Here is a 14,500-nt window from a genome sequence, read left to right as displayed (position 1 = left end):
TGTGTGTGTGTGTGTGTGTGTGTGTGTGTGTGTGTGTGTGTGTGTAAATATTTATAGCACATACAAGGTTCAAGGTTCAAAGTTCTTTATTTGTCATGTCGTCATTTGTCATGTCATTGCAATAAAATTCTTAGGCCCTGCACAAGTTAAGATATTGGGCTAAAATATAAATTAGGTAATATAATATGTGTAAACATAATTGCAAATTAATAAAGGTGAATGTAAAAGGAATGTAATGTGTGTGTGTATATAAACAGTTGGTGTGTAAACAGTTGTACAAATACATGATATTGTACGAGATTACTCTTCATAGGTTCTTTACTTCGCGTGCTCGAGTATTTTGCACAGGGGCGCGCTCCCGTGTCCGCGCTCCCGCGGTTTAGTAGTCACGTGGTCCTCTCAGATCCAATCGTTGATTTGTAACTTCGATCCAAAGCGCGCACCCGAGAGCGGAGGAAAAGAGAGGACAGAAGGCGGCAGAAAGACAAATATAGCCCAATTAACCGATTATTGTGAAATCCCGCACACGAAATACAGCCAGGATGTCAGAGGAAAAGCCAAAGGTAAGATATAAAGGTTTAAAGAGCTGTAGATTTTTAGTGATGGCTGAGTCGAGCTCCTGCCAAACCATTTCTCCGATGTGCAATCTAAAATGGCCTGGTTTGCACGTTTCTTTGAATCGGCGCAGTGTTTGTTTCGCAAATGAATGAGTACCCGCACAATGCACATCAATATTTACATTTACACGCGCTTACACAAGGCTCTATAGATGGAAATATGAGATATTCTGTCCTACTATCTAAAATCACAAAGATTGTGAGCAGAAATGTCAACTACACAATGATTGTCATTTGCGGATTTTTTTTCTTTGTCGAAACGGGACCACGTTATGTCCGCAACGCCGCAAATGCCGCTACTGCAGCAGCGACAAATAAGCGCTAATGGAGGTGACGTAACGTACGCATATAAAACCTAAAGTAACTTAGCCATGCTGTTCTTGTTGTTTTAAATGTGTCAGTGCTTGTTTTGCCTCAGTACAGCAAAACAAAACCGCTAGCAGCGTTAGCCGGAAGCTAAACTCAGAATCGGTCTTAAAGGGCTGGCGAGCCAACCACCTAGCCGTGAGCTAATCATGCTAACGTTAGCATCTGTGACTGAAGCAACATAATATTGTAACCTAGTTAGCTGCCTGCATTATTTTGTTCAATGTAAGTTTGTTTTGGTTAAAATATATCTACGAAACAGTGTAACCATATCCCTTTACCACACATCGTATTTGCACTTACTGAAATGTCTTCTAAAGTTGCAGGCTATATTAGCTTGCAGTCTGGTAACGTTACTGACATACGTCTCTTATGTTATAGTGCTGTTTTTTTGTAGTGTATCTATTTGTAGTTGACTCTCGTATAAGCTCCTGAGTGTAATGTCTTTAGTATCTCTGTTAACTTGTAACCTGCTGATTTACATGATGTTAAACACTGTCTCTGCAGGAGGGCGTAAAGACTGAGAACGATCACATCAACCTTAAGGTTGCAGGGCAAGATGGGTCGGTGGTCCAGTTCAAAATCAAAAGACACACACCGCTCAGCAAACTAATGAAGGCGTACTGTGACCGACAGGTGAGCTGAAAGCCCAATTACTGATTTAAAATGTCCTCTCCAACAACTCCAAAAACATACAATTATTTTGGATTTGCTGTAACACATCAGTCAGCTGCCCCATTAGTTGCATACTTCACCTTGCTATTCCTGTACCAAAAGTCCTTTACACATGAATTCATCCTCATGTCTGTTGTCGCTCCTGCAGGGTCTCGCAATAAGGCAGATCAGGTTCAGGTTTGATGGCCAGCCTATCAATGAGACGGATACACCTGCACAGGCAAGATATTCTGCTCCATTCACCATTCTCTTTAAACGTTGCAGAAATTATCTTTCTACATGATGGTAACACGTTAGAGAAGCCTGTCACTATTGGAGACTTATATTTAACATTAACTCTACAATTCAGATATTCGGCCTCTCTGAATAGTTTGAAATCATAGTTTTATATTTCCATCTCAGCATTTTTTTACCTGTTCAATTATTGTTTATATCCACTAACTGGAATCTCTTTCCCTCTGCTCCTTTCAGCTGGAGATGGAAGATGAAGACACCATAGATGTTTTCCAGCAGCAGACAGGCGGGCACTGCTAAGCCCTCCCCACCTCATTGACGGCCACTCTCAGACCACGCCCTCAGCCACCTTCACAGTCCCTCCCCTCCCCATCGCTCCTCTCAGCCTATTATTATTATTATTATTATTGTTATTATTATTATTATTATGATTTCTTCAGTTTAAAGATGTCTGTCATGGTTTTTCGTCAGTTGTATGGGGAGAGGGGGCTCCTCAGCTGTTTATGTACTGTCTCAGCCAGGACTGAACTTTTGTGCGTGTCAACAGTCTCTCCGCTGGCCAATCAGGACAACATTTCCTCCTGGTACCGCAGGCTGTGATTGGACCAACAGCACGTCACAGCTGTTCCTGGTTTGTCAGTGCTTCTCATTCACTCTCCAGTGAAAGCTTAGTATCCAGTAGTTTGTCACGGTTTTCATCCATCGGGGTCAAATGCGATGCTCCGCAAGTTTGTGCCCGGGGTCACAGTCAGCGGGCATGAAAATGTTTTGAAATGGAAGCACTATCTGAACTTAATACACACCCGCCTTCCATTTCACTTTGCTTTCATGTGTTTTTTGTCTGAACCGTGACTCCCGCTCTTCTGTCAAAAAAGGTATTTTAATTCTCTGCATTTTAGGTGCTTTTGCTAAAGAGTTCTGCAATGTTTTTGTATTTTGTTTTTCTTCTTTAAGTATTAACACCCAGGGGGCTTGTTGATTTTCCAGTACAGAAGTATCAGAATGGATGTTAGATAAAAGTTGTGGGGCTTGGACCAATACTCCAAAGACCGAACTTCTGTTTGATATTTGATGTACTTTGATCACTCTAAAAGCAAACTGCAAGGTCAAAACTGTCACATTTTAAGGGAGTTTGTGTTTCATTGTAATTTGCTTCCTCTTTGACTTCTACTTATTAAGAGGTTCTTTTATTCGCTCATCCAGACAAATTCCTATTTAGGGGAGGGAAATATAATTTCTCATTTGGTTGGAGTTGGTTGATGTCTTCCTTGCTGTCTTTTTGCCAACAGTGAAGATATATACCAAGTGGGGATAAGTGTCTCCAATATTTTAAAGTTTAGAGAAGGATGCATGCAGTTTGTTGCGTTATCAGGAGATCAGGGAGGCCAACCAATAGAGTTTGGGAGATAAGTGTTCTGTACCCACAGGGCCCCATTCTTCGTACACAGATAACTAAGTTGATGGCCTAACATAAACATGGAGTTTTCAGTTAGCATTAACATGTTTGTTGTTAAAGCAAGTAGTAAACAGTTTTCACAATTTAAATTTTCAGATTGGGCTACATCTTTCTTTAGAGGTGCTCATTGATTAGTATTGTCAGAACTGAACAGGGTTTGAGTTAAGTAATCATATAAAAAAATTAATCAATGCAATTTTAAAAAGTAACTTGTTTGGCGTACTATGAACTCTTGTTTAGACAAATTATTGATTTATTAAAGCTGCAACATGAGCTGCAGTTGCAATTGGCTATATAAATAAAAACCAATACGTCAACCAATACGTTTAAATATTTGACAAAAATGTTTAAAATAGTTTTTACTGTACTGCCATCTGCTGTTTCAAATGTTCACTACTGTCCATTTTGGCCCCAATGAATATAAAATTAAATTTTGTTTACTACCCAACTCTCATCCCTCACACAGCCATTAACAAGCATTTGACAAAACTGTGTGGTACAGAGATTTGCAAAATCTGTGTGTGATCACTCTTTGAGGACATGCCTCTGCGCAAGCTAATCACAAGTGGCGATCCTGGTTTTAGCTTTCCTGTCTCACAAAATAAGAGCACAGTTATCAAGACAACCTTCCAATTCCATTTGAAGAACTGAGTTAGCTGGACAAAAATCTTTTGAGCTGGCTAACATACAAGCTAAGCCATGTAATATACGAAGAATGGGGCCCACTTCTTGTCATGTTATTTGTTTCTCTACTGATTTGTACATTATTTGTGGTCTTTTACTACTGTATACAATAAATATAGTTTGGTACTCAGTATTTCTGTCGCATGTATCATTTTATATTTGTGTATTAAAAAAATGAAAGCACTAAATTGTTAATTTTAACGCTTACAATCATCCCTGGGAATAGGATGTTTATTCTTTCTTTATTTCAAAAAAATAATACCACAGTATACTTGTTTATAAGACAAATAATCAAGTCCGCTTTATAATTATAGAAAATATCCTTTGTTGACTAGAATTTATCCAATCTATTTCAACAGTTAACTGAAGGATCCTGCACTACATCCGCTGGAAGCTCCTTCCATTCCTTTACAGCACAAAGTTTAAGCAGGTAAAAAATGAATGAATCTGTTACTCTATATATATTTTATTCATTTTATAGGACAAGGACACAGAACTAACTGATGCCGCATCATTTATAGCCTAAACTAGCTTGAAATGACTGTCCCTTGATGTGCTTCTATAAAAATACATGTCTTTTTTTAAACTACGAAGCCTTTTTAAATGCAACCATTTAGCCTGACTGCTGGCTGCTGTACTGTACATTTTGTCACTTGTCAGCACATGACTGTTATTGAATTATATATAGTTGGTTTGTGGTCCATTTTGCAAGACAGGGTTTCAATTCCCACTGAGGCGCTGTCTGCTAAAAATGTATGCCCAAGTACTTGAGATGGAAACACCACGTCTTGAGGAAAATCAACAGCTAGGTGGTGCCAGTGAACTATGATAGTCATAGTCTCTGTCTGGTTTGGTTTAATTATGTCATAAAACAACATCCATATAACACACTTAAAAATATTCACCAAAACACACACAGAAAAAAGATTCAAACTGATATGAAACATGGGCATGCAGACACAAGTAACTACTAAAAGCAATAAAGGAGTTCCGCATAGAATTAAAGAATGGCACTGGATTTAAACAAAAGTAAATTTTTCTTAAAAAAATAAATACATTTCTTATTTCCATAGTGTCCCTGAACCAAGAACTTTAGACTTCACTTAGAGAGACAAAGGAACACTACATTGAATGCAAAAGTCTATAAAAAGATATGTTGATGTATGATAGTTCGGCCTGATTTAGAACCTTAGATCTCATCTGACACACTGAGTGAATGGTTAGGTTATTCAGTACAACTGGAACAGTGATAAGACTAATAGCAGCAGTCGATAAGTCAAAGCAGGAATAAGGAAAAGCATGTGCATGAGTGGACAATCTACATTTACTTTTCTGCATCCAAACAGGTCCTTCTGAAACTCCATGCCTTGCCTGAAAGGAAGCAAGATTAATGAATGGATAGAGGGGAAAGAGTTGATATCTTGTATCCTAATCTGTGTGCAGTCTATGATCTTTATGTGGGCGAGAAGAAGAGAGACAGAGTGCATTTGCCTTGTAAATGTGCCGGTCGGTGGATGAGAGGATTCAGAGAGCTCTGACACAAGCCAAGATGCCGACGTCTCTCTCTCTCTCTCTCTCTCTCTCTCTCTCTCTCTCTCTCTCTCTCTCTCTCTCTCTCTCTCTCTCTCTTTGTATTTAAGAGTCAAATTGCTACGATTTACTAGTCAAGTCAAGTCAACTTTATTATCAATTCTGTAATATGTGGCAGATATACAGAACAATTGAAAATACGTTTCTCTCCCACCCACAGTGCAATAAGGACACGTACAACAAGTATACAGTAATATAAAAGATAAGTAATATGTATAAAACCTCAGTTCAATCAGGTTGAATAATACAATAAATGTATTATTTGCTAATTTAATTTGACCCATGCACTCTTTCTACTTTGCCATTGTGTTGTTGTAATTTCACTGTCCTGAGACTTCAAGCAATATTTGTAGATCTATTAGGAAAACATCCTGGTTTGAGACTTCAATAGCTGGGTTTATGCACATACCTTGGTTTATCAGGCTAATAAACTATGGGTTAACAGCTAATATGATAATAGCTCAGCTCATACCCATCTATCCATTATTAGTGGACCAAAGGTCACATTGTTTTTAGTTTGCCTTTTAATTACATTTTGTCTGCTGAGGCCCCTTTCATTTAATACAGGAATTTGTCTTTTGACAGAATTGTTTTCATACTATTACATTAAAATGTTCTGCTTGTCTGTCAGTCAGTCAGTCAGTCAGTGTGTCATATATACAGTAAGCATGCACACACATACACACAGTGGAGCAGCTCACCCCTCTGGCAGGTCTGTGTCATCAGAGGCGGTTGAGGGAGGATGAGTGACAGGCTGGTTAGTGATTTGCATGTCTGTGGTGTTTAAAAGGAGCTGCAGGTGCAGGATTCTCCACACAGATGAATGGATTCTTCTCCAAGCACAGATGCTCTGAGTTTCTTTTTCTACTATTTGTGAATCTTAGGTAGCCAGTATAGCCTTTAATGACTTTAAAGAAAGTTTGTTGGCTAGACATTTTTCTTTGGAAAAGGCTCACTTGGATCAATATGAAGAACACACAGTTGTCTGGTGTGTATTGTCACTTAAGATAGAGACAAAAGGAGCAACACAGAGAAAAACCTTCGAAATGGAGACATTCGTACCAGCTGCCAACTGAACCAAACAGACTTTTTGGGATGACATCGCTCATATTTGTGCACTTCCTTCTCCTGGGGTTAAGGGTCATTGGCACCACCACAGACACATGGAGACGCTGCACAGGTATCGTACCGTTTTATACTATTTTAACCTCAGCTTTCCTCTCTATTACCTCAGCTCACTTCAACACATCTGATGTTCAGGTAATGATTATTCAGTGGGATGGTTTACGGGTTCATCTAAAAACCTGGGAAACCCCTCCAGCTAAAATTCTTTTGGATAATTCCAACTGTCTATGTCTGCTTACAGTACAGTGGGTGTGTTTGTGTGCAGTATTGCTAGAATATGAACTTAAATTAATATCCACACACAAGTACAGACATATGCTGCTGTTAGGATTCCACAATATACATCAGAATATCAGGACGAGCATGGCGCATGTTTATCCGATGCCTCATCAATTCCAGAGCAATTATCTTCTATTATTCACTTTTTTTTTTAAATAAAACCTCCTGTAGCTCCACTGCCACCTGGGGCTATTTCTCACACACCAAAGGGGGTCAGGGACTCCAGCATGTATGACATTAATTGATTTATTAGTTTATAATGTTGTTCCCAACCTTTTCAACGTGTGTCCCCTTAAAACAAAGCTTGGTCTGCTTGTGACCACTTTGTTTCCTATGACCAGTGGTAGAAGAAGTGTTCAGAGCCTTTACTCAAGTGAGGGTACTAATACCACCACACTGTAAAAGTACTCCATTACAAGAAAAAGCCCTGCATTGAAAATGTTGCACGTATAATCAGGAAAATGTAGGCCTACTTAAAGTATTAAAGGTAAAAGTACTCAATGTGTCATGTCATCAGATTATTTTACTGATTAAGTAAGTGGTTACTGTGTGAGCAGCTGTTTATATGCACTGTAACAAACGATTATTTAAAATAGATTAATCTGCTTGCTATTTTCTCTATGAATCGCTTGTTTGATTTGTAAAAATACAGAAAATGGTGAGAAATGTTTGTCACAATTACCCAGAGCCCAAAGTGAAACCAATCCTTTTTATTTAAAAAATTTTGCATGAAAAAATAAGTACACGTACCTCAAAACTGCACTTACTGTAAGTACAGGGAAATGTACTTACTCTGATTCCACCAATGTCTATGAATCACTTTTTGAAACCTGTAGAAAAATCTTAAGTGAAACATAATTTGAGTAGCAGATCATTTGATTGAGTCTTTGCTATTCCATTTATCATCTCAGGTTCCTGTAGATTTGATTTTGTGACCTCTTTTTGGGGTCCCGACCCCAAGCTTAGGAACAGCTGGTTTATGTATAGCAATTTCTACATAAATAGGCTCAAGCTGTAAAACAACCTCCCTGACCTCTTTATTTGCTTATTGTCTGCAGATTTACTCCCTCTGGATCTTCTGTCTTTTGTCCTCGAGAGGGACACCTCCAAACTCGTACCAGGGGTGCACATGAAGCAGGCTGGAGGAGTGAGGGGCGTGCATTTCTCAAGCCCTCATACCTCCATGAGCTTTCCTTCCTCCCAGCTGCTGGTGAACTGCGACCTCTTCCCCGAAGAATTCTCCATTGTTCTGACACTAAAAGTCAGTAGCATTGCCCCCAGGGTGAGCATCCACGTTTGTCAGAAACACCCAGTACTGAATGCCACTTGTGGAAGAAGTACGCCGATTTTTGACTTAAGTGAAAGTACCCATACCAGAGTGAGAAAATACACTGTTACAAGTAAAAGTCCTGCATTCAAAATTATAGTTAAAAGTATAGAAATAATATCATCTAAAAATACTTATAGTATCTAAAGTAAAAGTGCTGATCATGCAGCATTGTGGCATTGTGGCTATTTAAACTATTTTGTATATTTTGCAGTAGCTTATATACTGTGTAACAATGCACTGTACTTTATAAACTCATTGAAAGTTTTTAAACTCTTAATCTGAAAAGTAACAGGTAGCTATAACTGTTAAATACATGTAATGATTTGAAATATACATTTTCCTCTGAAATGTAGTGGAGAAGAATAAAAAAACAATTACATATAAAAACATAAAAAAATATTTTATTTATTTATTTTCTCGAATAATCAATTTATCGTTGCTCAAAATTGTACTTAGGTACAGTGCTTGAGTAAATATACTTTGTTACTTTTCACCCCTGCCAAATACAGTGTGTCTGAGTGGTTCTCCCCATTTGCCTTTCAGAGAAATGAATACATCTTTTCGTTAATGGAGCCAAAAAAAGTAGAGAAAAAAAGAGTGGAGGAAAAGGAAGAGCAGAGGGATAAAGGGAACATTTTGCAAAGGAATAAAGAGAGGGGTGTCAGTGGAGAAGAGCAACATGGAGAGAGGGAGAGGCGAGTCAAGAGTAATGAGGAACGTGGACGGGTCATCCTGGGACTGAGGCTCTCGAGAAAACGTCTGCACTTCCTTTTTAGAAGTCACAGAGGGGTGGTAGAGCGTTGGGTGTTTCGAGGCGACCGACTGGCTGACAACCAGTGGCACACTCTGGTTTTAGTCGTTGGTAGTCATCATGTCAGGCTCACAGTGGACTGCAGTTCACCCCTGGAAATGTAAGTTAATATTTTCTTACTTGCTTCTCTCTGTTTTCTGTTTACTGGGTGGGTGCACTGTCTGTCTCCCACCATCCTCTCTTCCTGTTGCCTCTGAATTCCCTTGAGGGATAGTAGATCCTTCACCACAATGCAATGGCACTGCTCCAAATCTGCTCAAGCCCTGCAGCCATATCACAGTGGCCTGACAGTATGTGATAGATGTTTTTTAGTGGAAACTCCCTCTGGCGCACAGAGGGGAGGAATATCAGCTCCCATATGGTGCCTATATAATACTATTCCTGTCTTAGTCCTACAAACAGAATAGACTACTTTAATTACAGATGCTTTAGGTTCATTCATAGAAGAAAAACACCATACCTCAGCTATTAGAAATAATAATTATTTAATATATTTTTTTTTATGGCAAACAGTGTTCCCTCCAAGCCTTTCCCCTCAGACCTCAACATTCAGGGATCGAGATTCCACATTGGCAGTAGGGGAAGATGGAAAGGCTTGTATTCAGTAAGATTTATATTTTATCATTACTAACTTTCATTAGAGATAAGCTGCTAAAACACATTTTTTTCTCTGAAACAGTCCAATCTTTTCCTTCATATCTGCTGCCCCATGTACAGGGTCTGTTGCGACAGCTGGTTTTGGTGCCAGGTTTGGATGCCACCCATCACATCTGCCCCTCTTCCGACCCCCAACTAGCAGTTCTGTCAGTACCACCGCTTCTCTCAGACCTGCCTGTCATAGGGAGGGAGGGAGATGACCATGTAACTTCTTATGGTAACTTGCAGACGCATTTTACAAGACATTTGATACAGTATGATGAAAAAGACATGCCATTTATGTTTTCTTGCTTCCTTGCCTCCTTGCTTGTCTGCTTGTCTTTGTGTTTGGATCATGAACTGTCAGAAACAGAGGAGCGAGTGTCAGTGGGGTTGGAGCGGCCGTGCTCAGAGCCGCTACAAGGCCAGATGTGGTTCAATCCGCTCAGCAAAGGCCTCTACCTCTGCGACGGTACAGTGTGGATCACCGTGCTAGAGGGTGAGAATCCAACATCCAACCATCCGCTCATGAGCAAGTTTTTAATCAGTTTAACATTAAAAAAATTCTCGCCTCTCCTTTTACTCAGATCATAAACGACTAGACTACTTGGTGGAACACCAGGTCCTCACTACCAGCTCAGAGACACATGATGTAGAGGTATCCTTCCACTTTGTAAAATATTAACGTATATTTGTTGTATCTAAAGGCTCAAGAGAGGGAAAATATTTAATCTTTAGGGAAGTCTTGTGTTTTTTAGGATCAGGGGTTACCAACCTAGGGGTCACGAGATAGAGCTATTGGGTCACAAGATGAATATTAGGTGTATTTTCCAGTCTTTTCTTTCATTTTGTTTTTTTTTTGTCTGATGAAACACAAGATATACTACATCCTGTGACAAGGGGCCATGAGTAGAAATTGCTTTGTATTAATGGGTCACAAGAAAAAAATGCTTAGGAACAACAGTTCTACAGCACTTTGTTCCTTCGTTGCAATTTGAGGTTTTCTGTAGGTAGAAAGGTGTCCTCAAATTGAATCTGGTCAATCTTAGTTGGTCGTGGTTGATGCTTTTCTCTGTTGCAATCCCACTTTGAGCCTTGATTTTTCACTTTTATCTTGTGATTTTCTTCATCCATACATTAGCTGTCCAAAAAGTACTTTTTTTTCATTGTTTTGTTTTTCATCCAATCTTTAGGTGTTCCAGGTACCTGGCATAGGTCTGATGGCTGCTATGGCGCATAGGTCAGCCTCTGGCTCTGCTGTCTATCTGTGGAGCCACACAGGTTTCCAGCTCTACCAGAATATCAGCACATATGAAGCTCTGGCTTGGAGACACTTCAGCATGGGAAAAAAGGTATATGACAAAAAAGAAGACATGGGTTATGTATGAATAGAGCATGTGCATCCACTTGGTCAAAGTAGTGTGGAGAGCTGATATTCCTTGTGTTTTGTTACTTTGATCTAGATATTTCTGGTGGTGTCTAACTCTGGAGGAGGACCAGACAAGCGTCAAAAATCCGAGACAGACTATTCTGTGATTTACAAGTGGAGCAAAAGAAGAAAACGGTTTGTGCAGTTCCAGACTCTGCAGACCCACTGTGCACGGGACTGGGAGGCCTTTAACATCAACCGACAAACCTATCTTGCTGTGGCCAATCACAGACAAGGTAAAAACTAAATATCCATCACATGACTACTTGTTATTGTTAACCTCCAGAAATCCTGGCATGACATTCACAAAATATCAAACTAACGTGTTGCATTCTCTCTCTTTCTGGTTTGTCTTTCAGGTGATAAAAATCACACTATAGACAGTGTGATATACAAATGGAACAGGTTAACAAAGTCTTTCGAGGTTCACCAGATGCTGCTGACTTCAGGGGCCTACGACTGGGAGTTTTTCACAGTCGGACCATACCATTTCCTGGTGGTCGCAAATGCCTTTGATGGAGTGACCACTTCTGTAGATTCAGTCATCTACGTTTGGGTCAATGGAAGCTTCCAGGTGTTTCAGACAATTAAGGTATGTGGTGAACATAAAACGGCAAATAAATGGAGAATTGGCCTTTAAAAAAATGCCTGAAAAAACTCTACCCCAATCCAGGGTAAATTTGGAAGGTGTATGAGCGTGGGTGTAAATTAGACTTAATAGCTCTTTAATGTAGCATTTTGCTGCATGATTCATCTTCTCTCCACCTGGGCTTTGATTTCCTCTGGTGAGATGTATATCTTTGAGATGAGATCTTGTCTGTATGCACAGAAGGAAGGGAACACAAACGGGGAGAGATAAAAGGATAATGAAAGAGAGATGGGGAGCAAGGAACGGGCGTGTCCATGCATTTAAGACAGGGTGCAAAAATAGAATGTGCGGTTTTCCATGATTTGCTTGAGCGATAGCTGTGCTTTGACATGTAACTGATAGTGAATCGTATATTTGAATTTAGCCACATTTGAGGAGGTAGTGTTGACACATTAATAGTTACATGAAAAACCATGAGGAAATGATTTAGGGGAACTCCACAGCTGGATGTTAGGTTTGTTAAGAACACCTTGGAGCATCTGCAAATTAATCATGTAAAATAATCCAGAAATGAGTGGAAATATATAATTTTGGCATTTGTTTGACATGTATTACTTTCTTAGCTGTTTCTCGTTCAGCTTTTCTGTCTCTTTGTTCAAGCAAGCAATAGCCAAAGAAGTAGGTAACCTTACTCAAGTAAAAACGTTGGATGGTTTCTCTCTTTGTCAATCTAGACATTCTGCGCCACAGACTGGGAAATGTTTCAGATTGGCAGTAGAGTCTTCTTAGTTGTTGCCAATGGACACAAATTCCATGGTAACAGACCAAGTCGATATGACATCAACTCCACCATCTACGAACTGGACATGATTGGACAGCTGTTTGTCCGCTTCCAGGATATTGTCACCTACAGGTACAGATGTGCAAACACTTCAGTATGCCAGATGCATGTATACAGACAGACAATGAGAAGACTTCCTGTGTAATAATGTGTTGTTTGCTGCCATTTCAACCTCTCGTCATCACCACATACCTTTCTGTCTCTCCAGTGCGGTAGACTGGGAGTTCTTCAGCCTCGGGGAGGAATATTTTTTGGTTGTCGCTAACTCCTTTAATGGGGAATCCTACTCTCTCAACAGCATTCTCTACAGGTACTCAACTTGTCAACAACACTCCTCCCAGTGTGAAATAATTCATTCATTCTGATTGCCCTCAAACTTAGTTGTTGTAATGTAGATTTATTGTCCTCCTGTGAGCCAGACTAGTGAAAGCCTACGAGCACTTTTGACATGTGAGGATTCATAAAGAAACTAGTTAATTTTGGGTCTGGAGCCTTTAATGCAAATACTCCTTAAATTGATTCCTCTTCTCTGTTTGTCTCTGTTTGTTTTTAGGTGGCAGGGATATGAAGGATTTGTTCCTGTACATTGGCTCCCAACGATTGGGTGCAGTGACTGGGAGTTTTTCAGCTCTAAAGGAGAATCATATCTGATCTATTCTAGTGCCAAAGCACCTCTCTCCAAAGTGTTTAAGCTGAAAACCTACTAGGCAAAAAAAAGAGTGTGCATGTAGCTTTGTGCTTTGTTTGTGTGTGTGTGTGTGTGTGTGTGTGTGTGTGTGTGTGTGTGTGTGTACATGTTGTCATTCTTTGTAAGTGTCTGTATGTTCCTGTGTGAGAACCATAGACTGCATGTCAGAACATGGTTGCAATACTATTTGAAATGTGTGAGTGTGTTTAAGTAAATGTGCCTTTACAACTGTGCTTGTTCTCAACTTACAGTCAGGGCCGTAGTAACCCTGACCATGACCTTAATATTGTTTTTGTTTCTGGGAATTTGGGGGTTTAACAACCTGAGGAGGATTTTACATTCTACAATTAAACAGAAATTGCACATGGTGGGTTTTGAAGAATGATTCTGATATTTCTTAGAGTAATTAAATATGACAGTTTTAGGCAAGAACTATTTTTATTAAATTGACATTTGTTAAAAGGATTTAGGTTTTCTCCACAAGAATTACAACGTAGAATATTCTAAGGTTTGAAACTTTGTTTAGACCATCATGTAGGGAGATAAAAAGTATATAATTTACAAGTTAAATATATTAATAAAATGAGAACAAATATAAAGTAATGAGAACATTACTGAGATTTTTTGTGGGGTTACCCCACAACATTAAACATCAGTGATAGGTTAACAACTAATGTAGCCTACCTCATTTTAACAGAAATGTCACGAGCACAAGGTTTTTTTTATGAGAATAGATCTGTATACTTGTTTGCATTGTCTGAAAGAAATGTAAATAGCTCAAGCCAGCCTCTGTGAGATTTTAATCTTTCTGTAAAAACATTTAATATGAATGATATTTAACATTTTGTTAACTAAAATGTATGTTCTCATAAAAACTGGACAGATTGTTACCTATTACAATAATTATATATATAATTATGTTAGAATTATATTGACATTACAATAAAACAGACTTTATATGTTTACTTGCAAGACAAGAGTTGTTTATGCATTGGCTAACCTTCAGCTATGTTCATTTAGAGCTTGTAGGGCGCCAACAAGGGTGGGTGGCAAACATACCCTGCAGGATTAAAAGTACACACGTTTTTGTTACAAGTAATTTCGTGGCTGATTAAAAATCTTGGTGAGGTCGTTGATTGGTATGCAAACT

The 14,500-nt window shown here is 39.1% G+C and overlaps 2 protein-coding genes across 2 annotated transcripts; both read left to right on the top strand.

The window, feature by feature from the left end:
* The first annotated feature begins 397 nt into the window (after positions 1-397).
* On the top strand, positions 398-4,163 carry sumo3a (small ubiquitin like modifier 3a). The gene is made up of 4 exons (XM_031310063.2): positions 398-563; positions 1,491-1,619; positions 1,807-1,878; positions 2,130-4,163. Exons 1-4 carry the CDS (start codon positions 543-545, stop codon positions 2,190-2,192), a joined length of 285 nt encoding a protein of 94 aa, XP_031165923.1. The 5' UTR covers positions 398-542; the 3' UTR covers positions 2,193-4,163.
* A 2,288-nt stretch (positions 4,164-6,451) lies between these two features.
* Positions 6,452-14,315, top strand: LOC116057719 (thrombospondin-type laminin G domain and EAR repeat-containing protein-like). Its single transcript, XM_031310307.2, has 13 exons — positions 6,452-6,802; positions 8,085-8,308; positions 8,900-9,267; positions 9,681-9,771; positions 9,885-10,041; positions 10,171-10,302; positions 10,391-10,461; positions 10,997-11,155; positions 11,267-11,468; positions 11,592-11,824; positions 12,556-12,734; positions 12,871-12,972; positions 13,216-14,315. Exons 1-13 carry the CDS (start codon positions 6,718-6,720, stop codon positions 13,367-13,369), a joined length of 2,157 nt encoding a protein of 718 aa, XP_031166167.1. The 5' UTR covers positions 6,452-6,717; the 3' UTR covers positions 13,370-14,315.
* The last annotated feature ends 185 nt before the right edge of the window (positions 14,316-14,500 follow it).

The sequence above is a fragment of the Sander lucioperca genome, chromosome 18 (assembly GCF_008315115.2).
Source record: "Sander lucioperca isolate FBNREF2018 chromosome 18, SLUC_FBN_1.2, whole genome shotgun sequence".
Classification (NCBI taxonomy): Eukaryota; Metazoa; Chordata; class Actinopteri; order Perciformes; family Percidae; genus Sander; species Sander lucioperca.
Note: the sequence above shows the minus strand (reverse complement) of the source record. Positions and strands in the feature narration are given on the sequence as shown.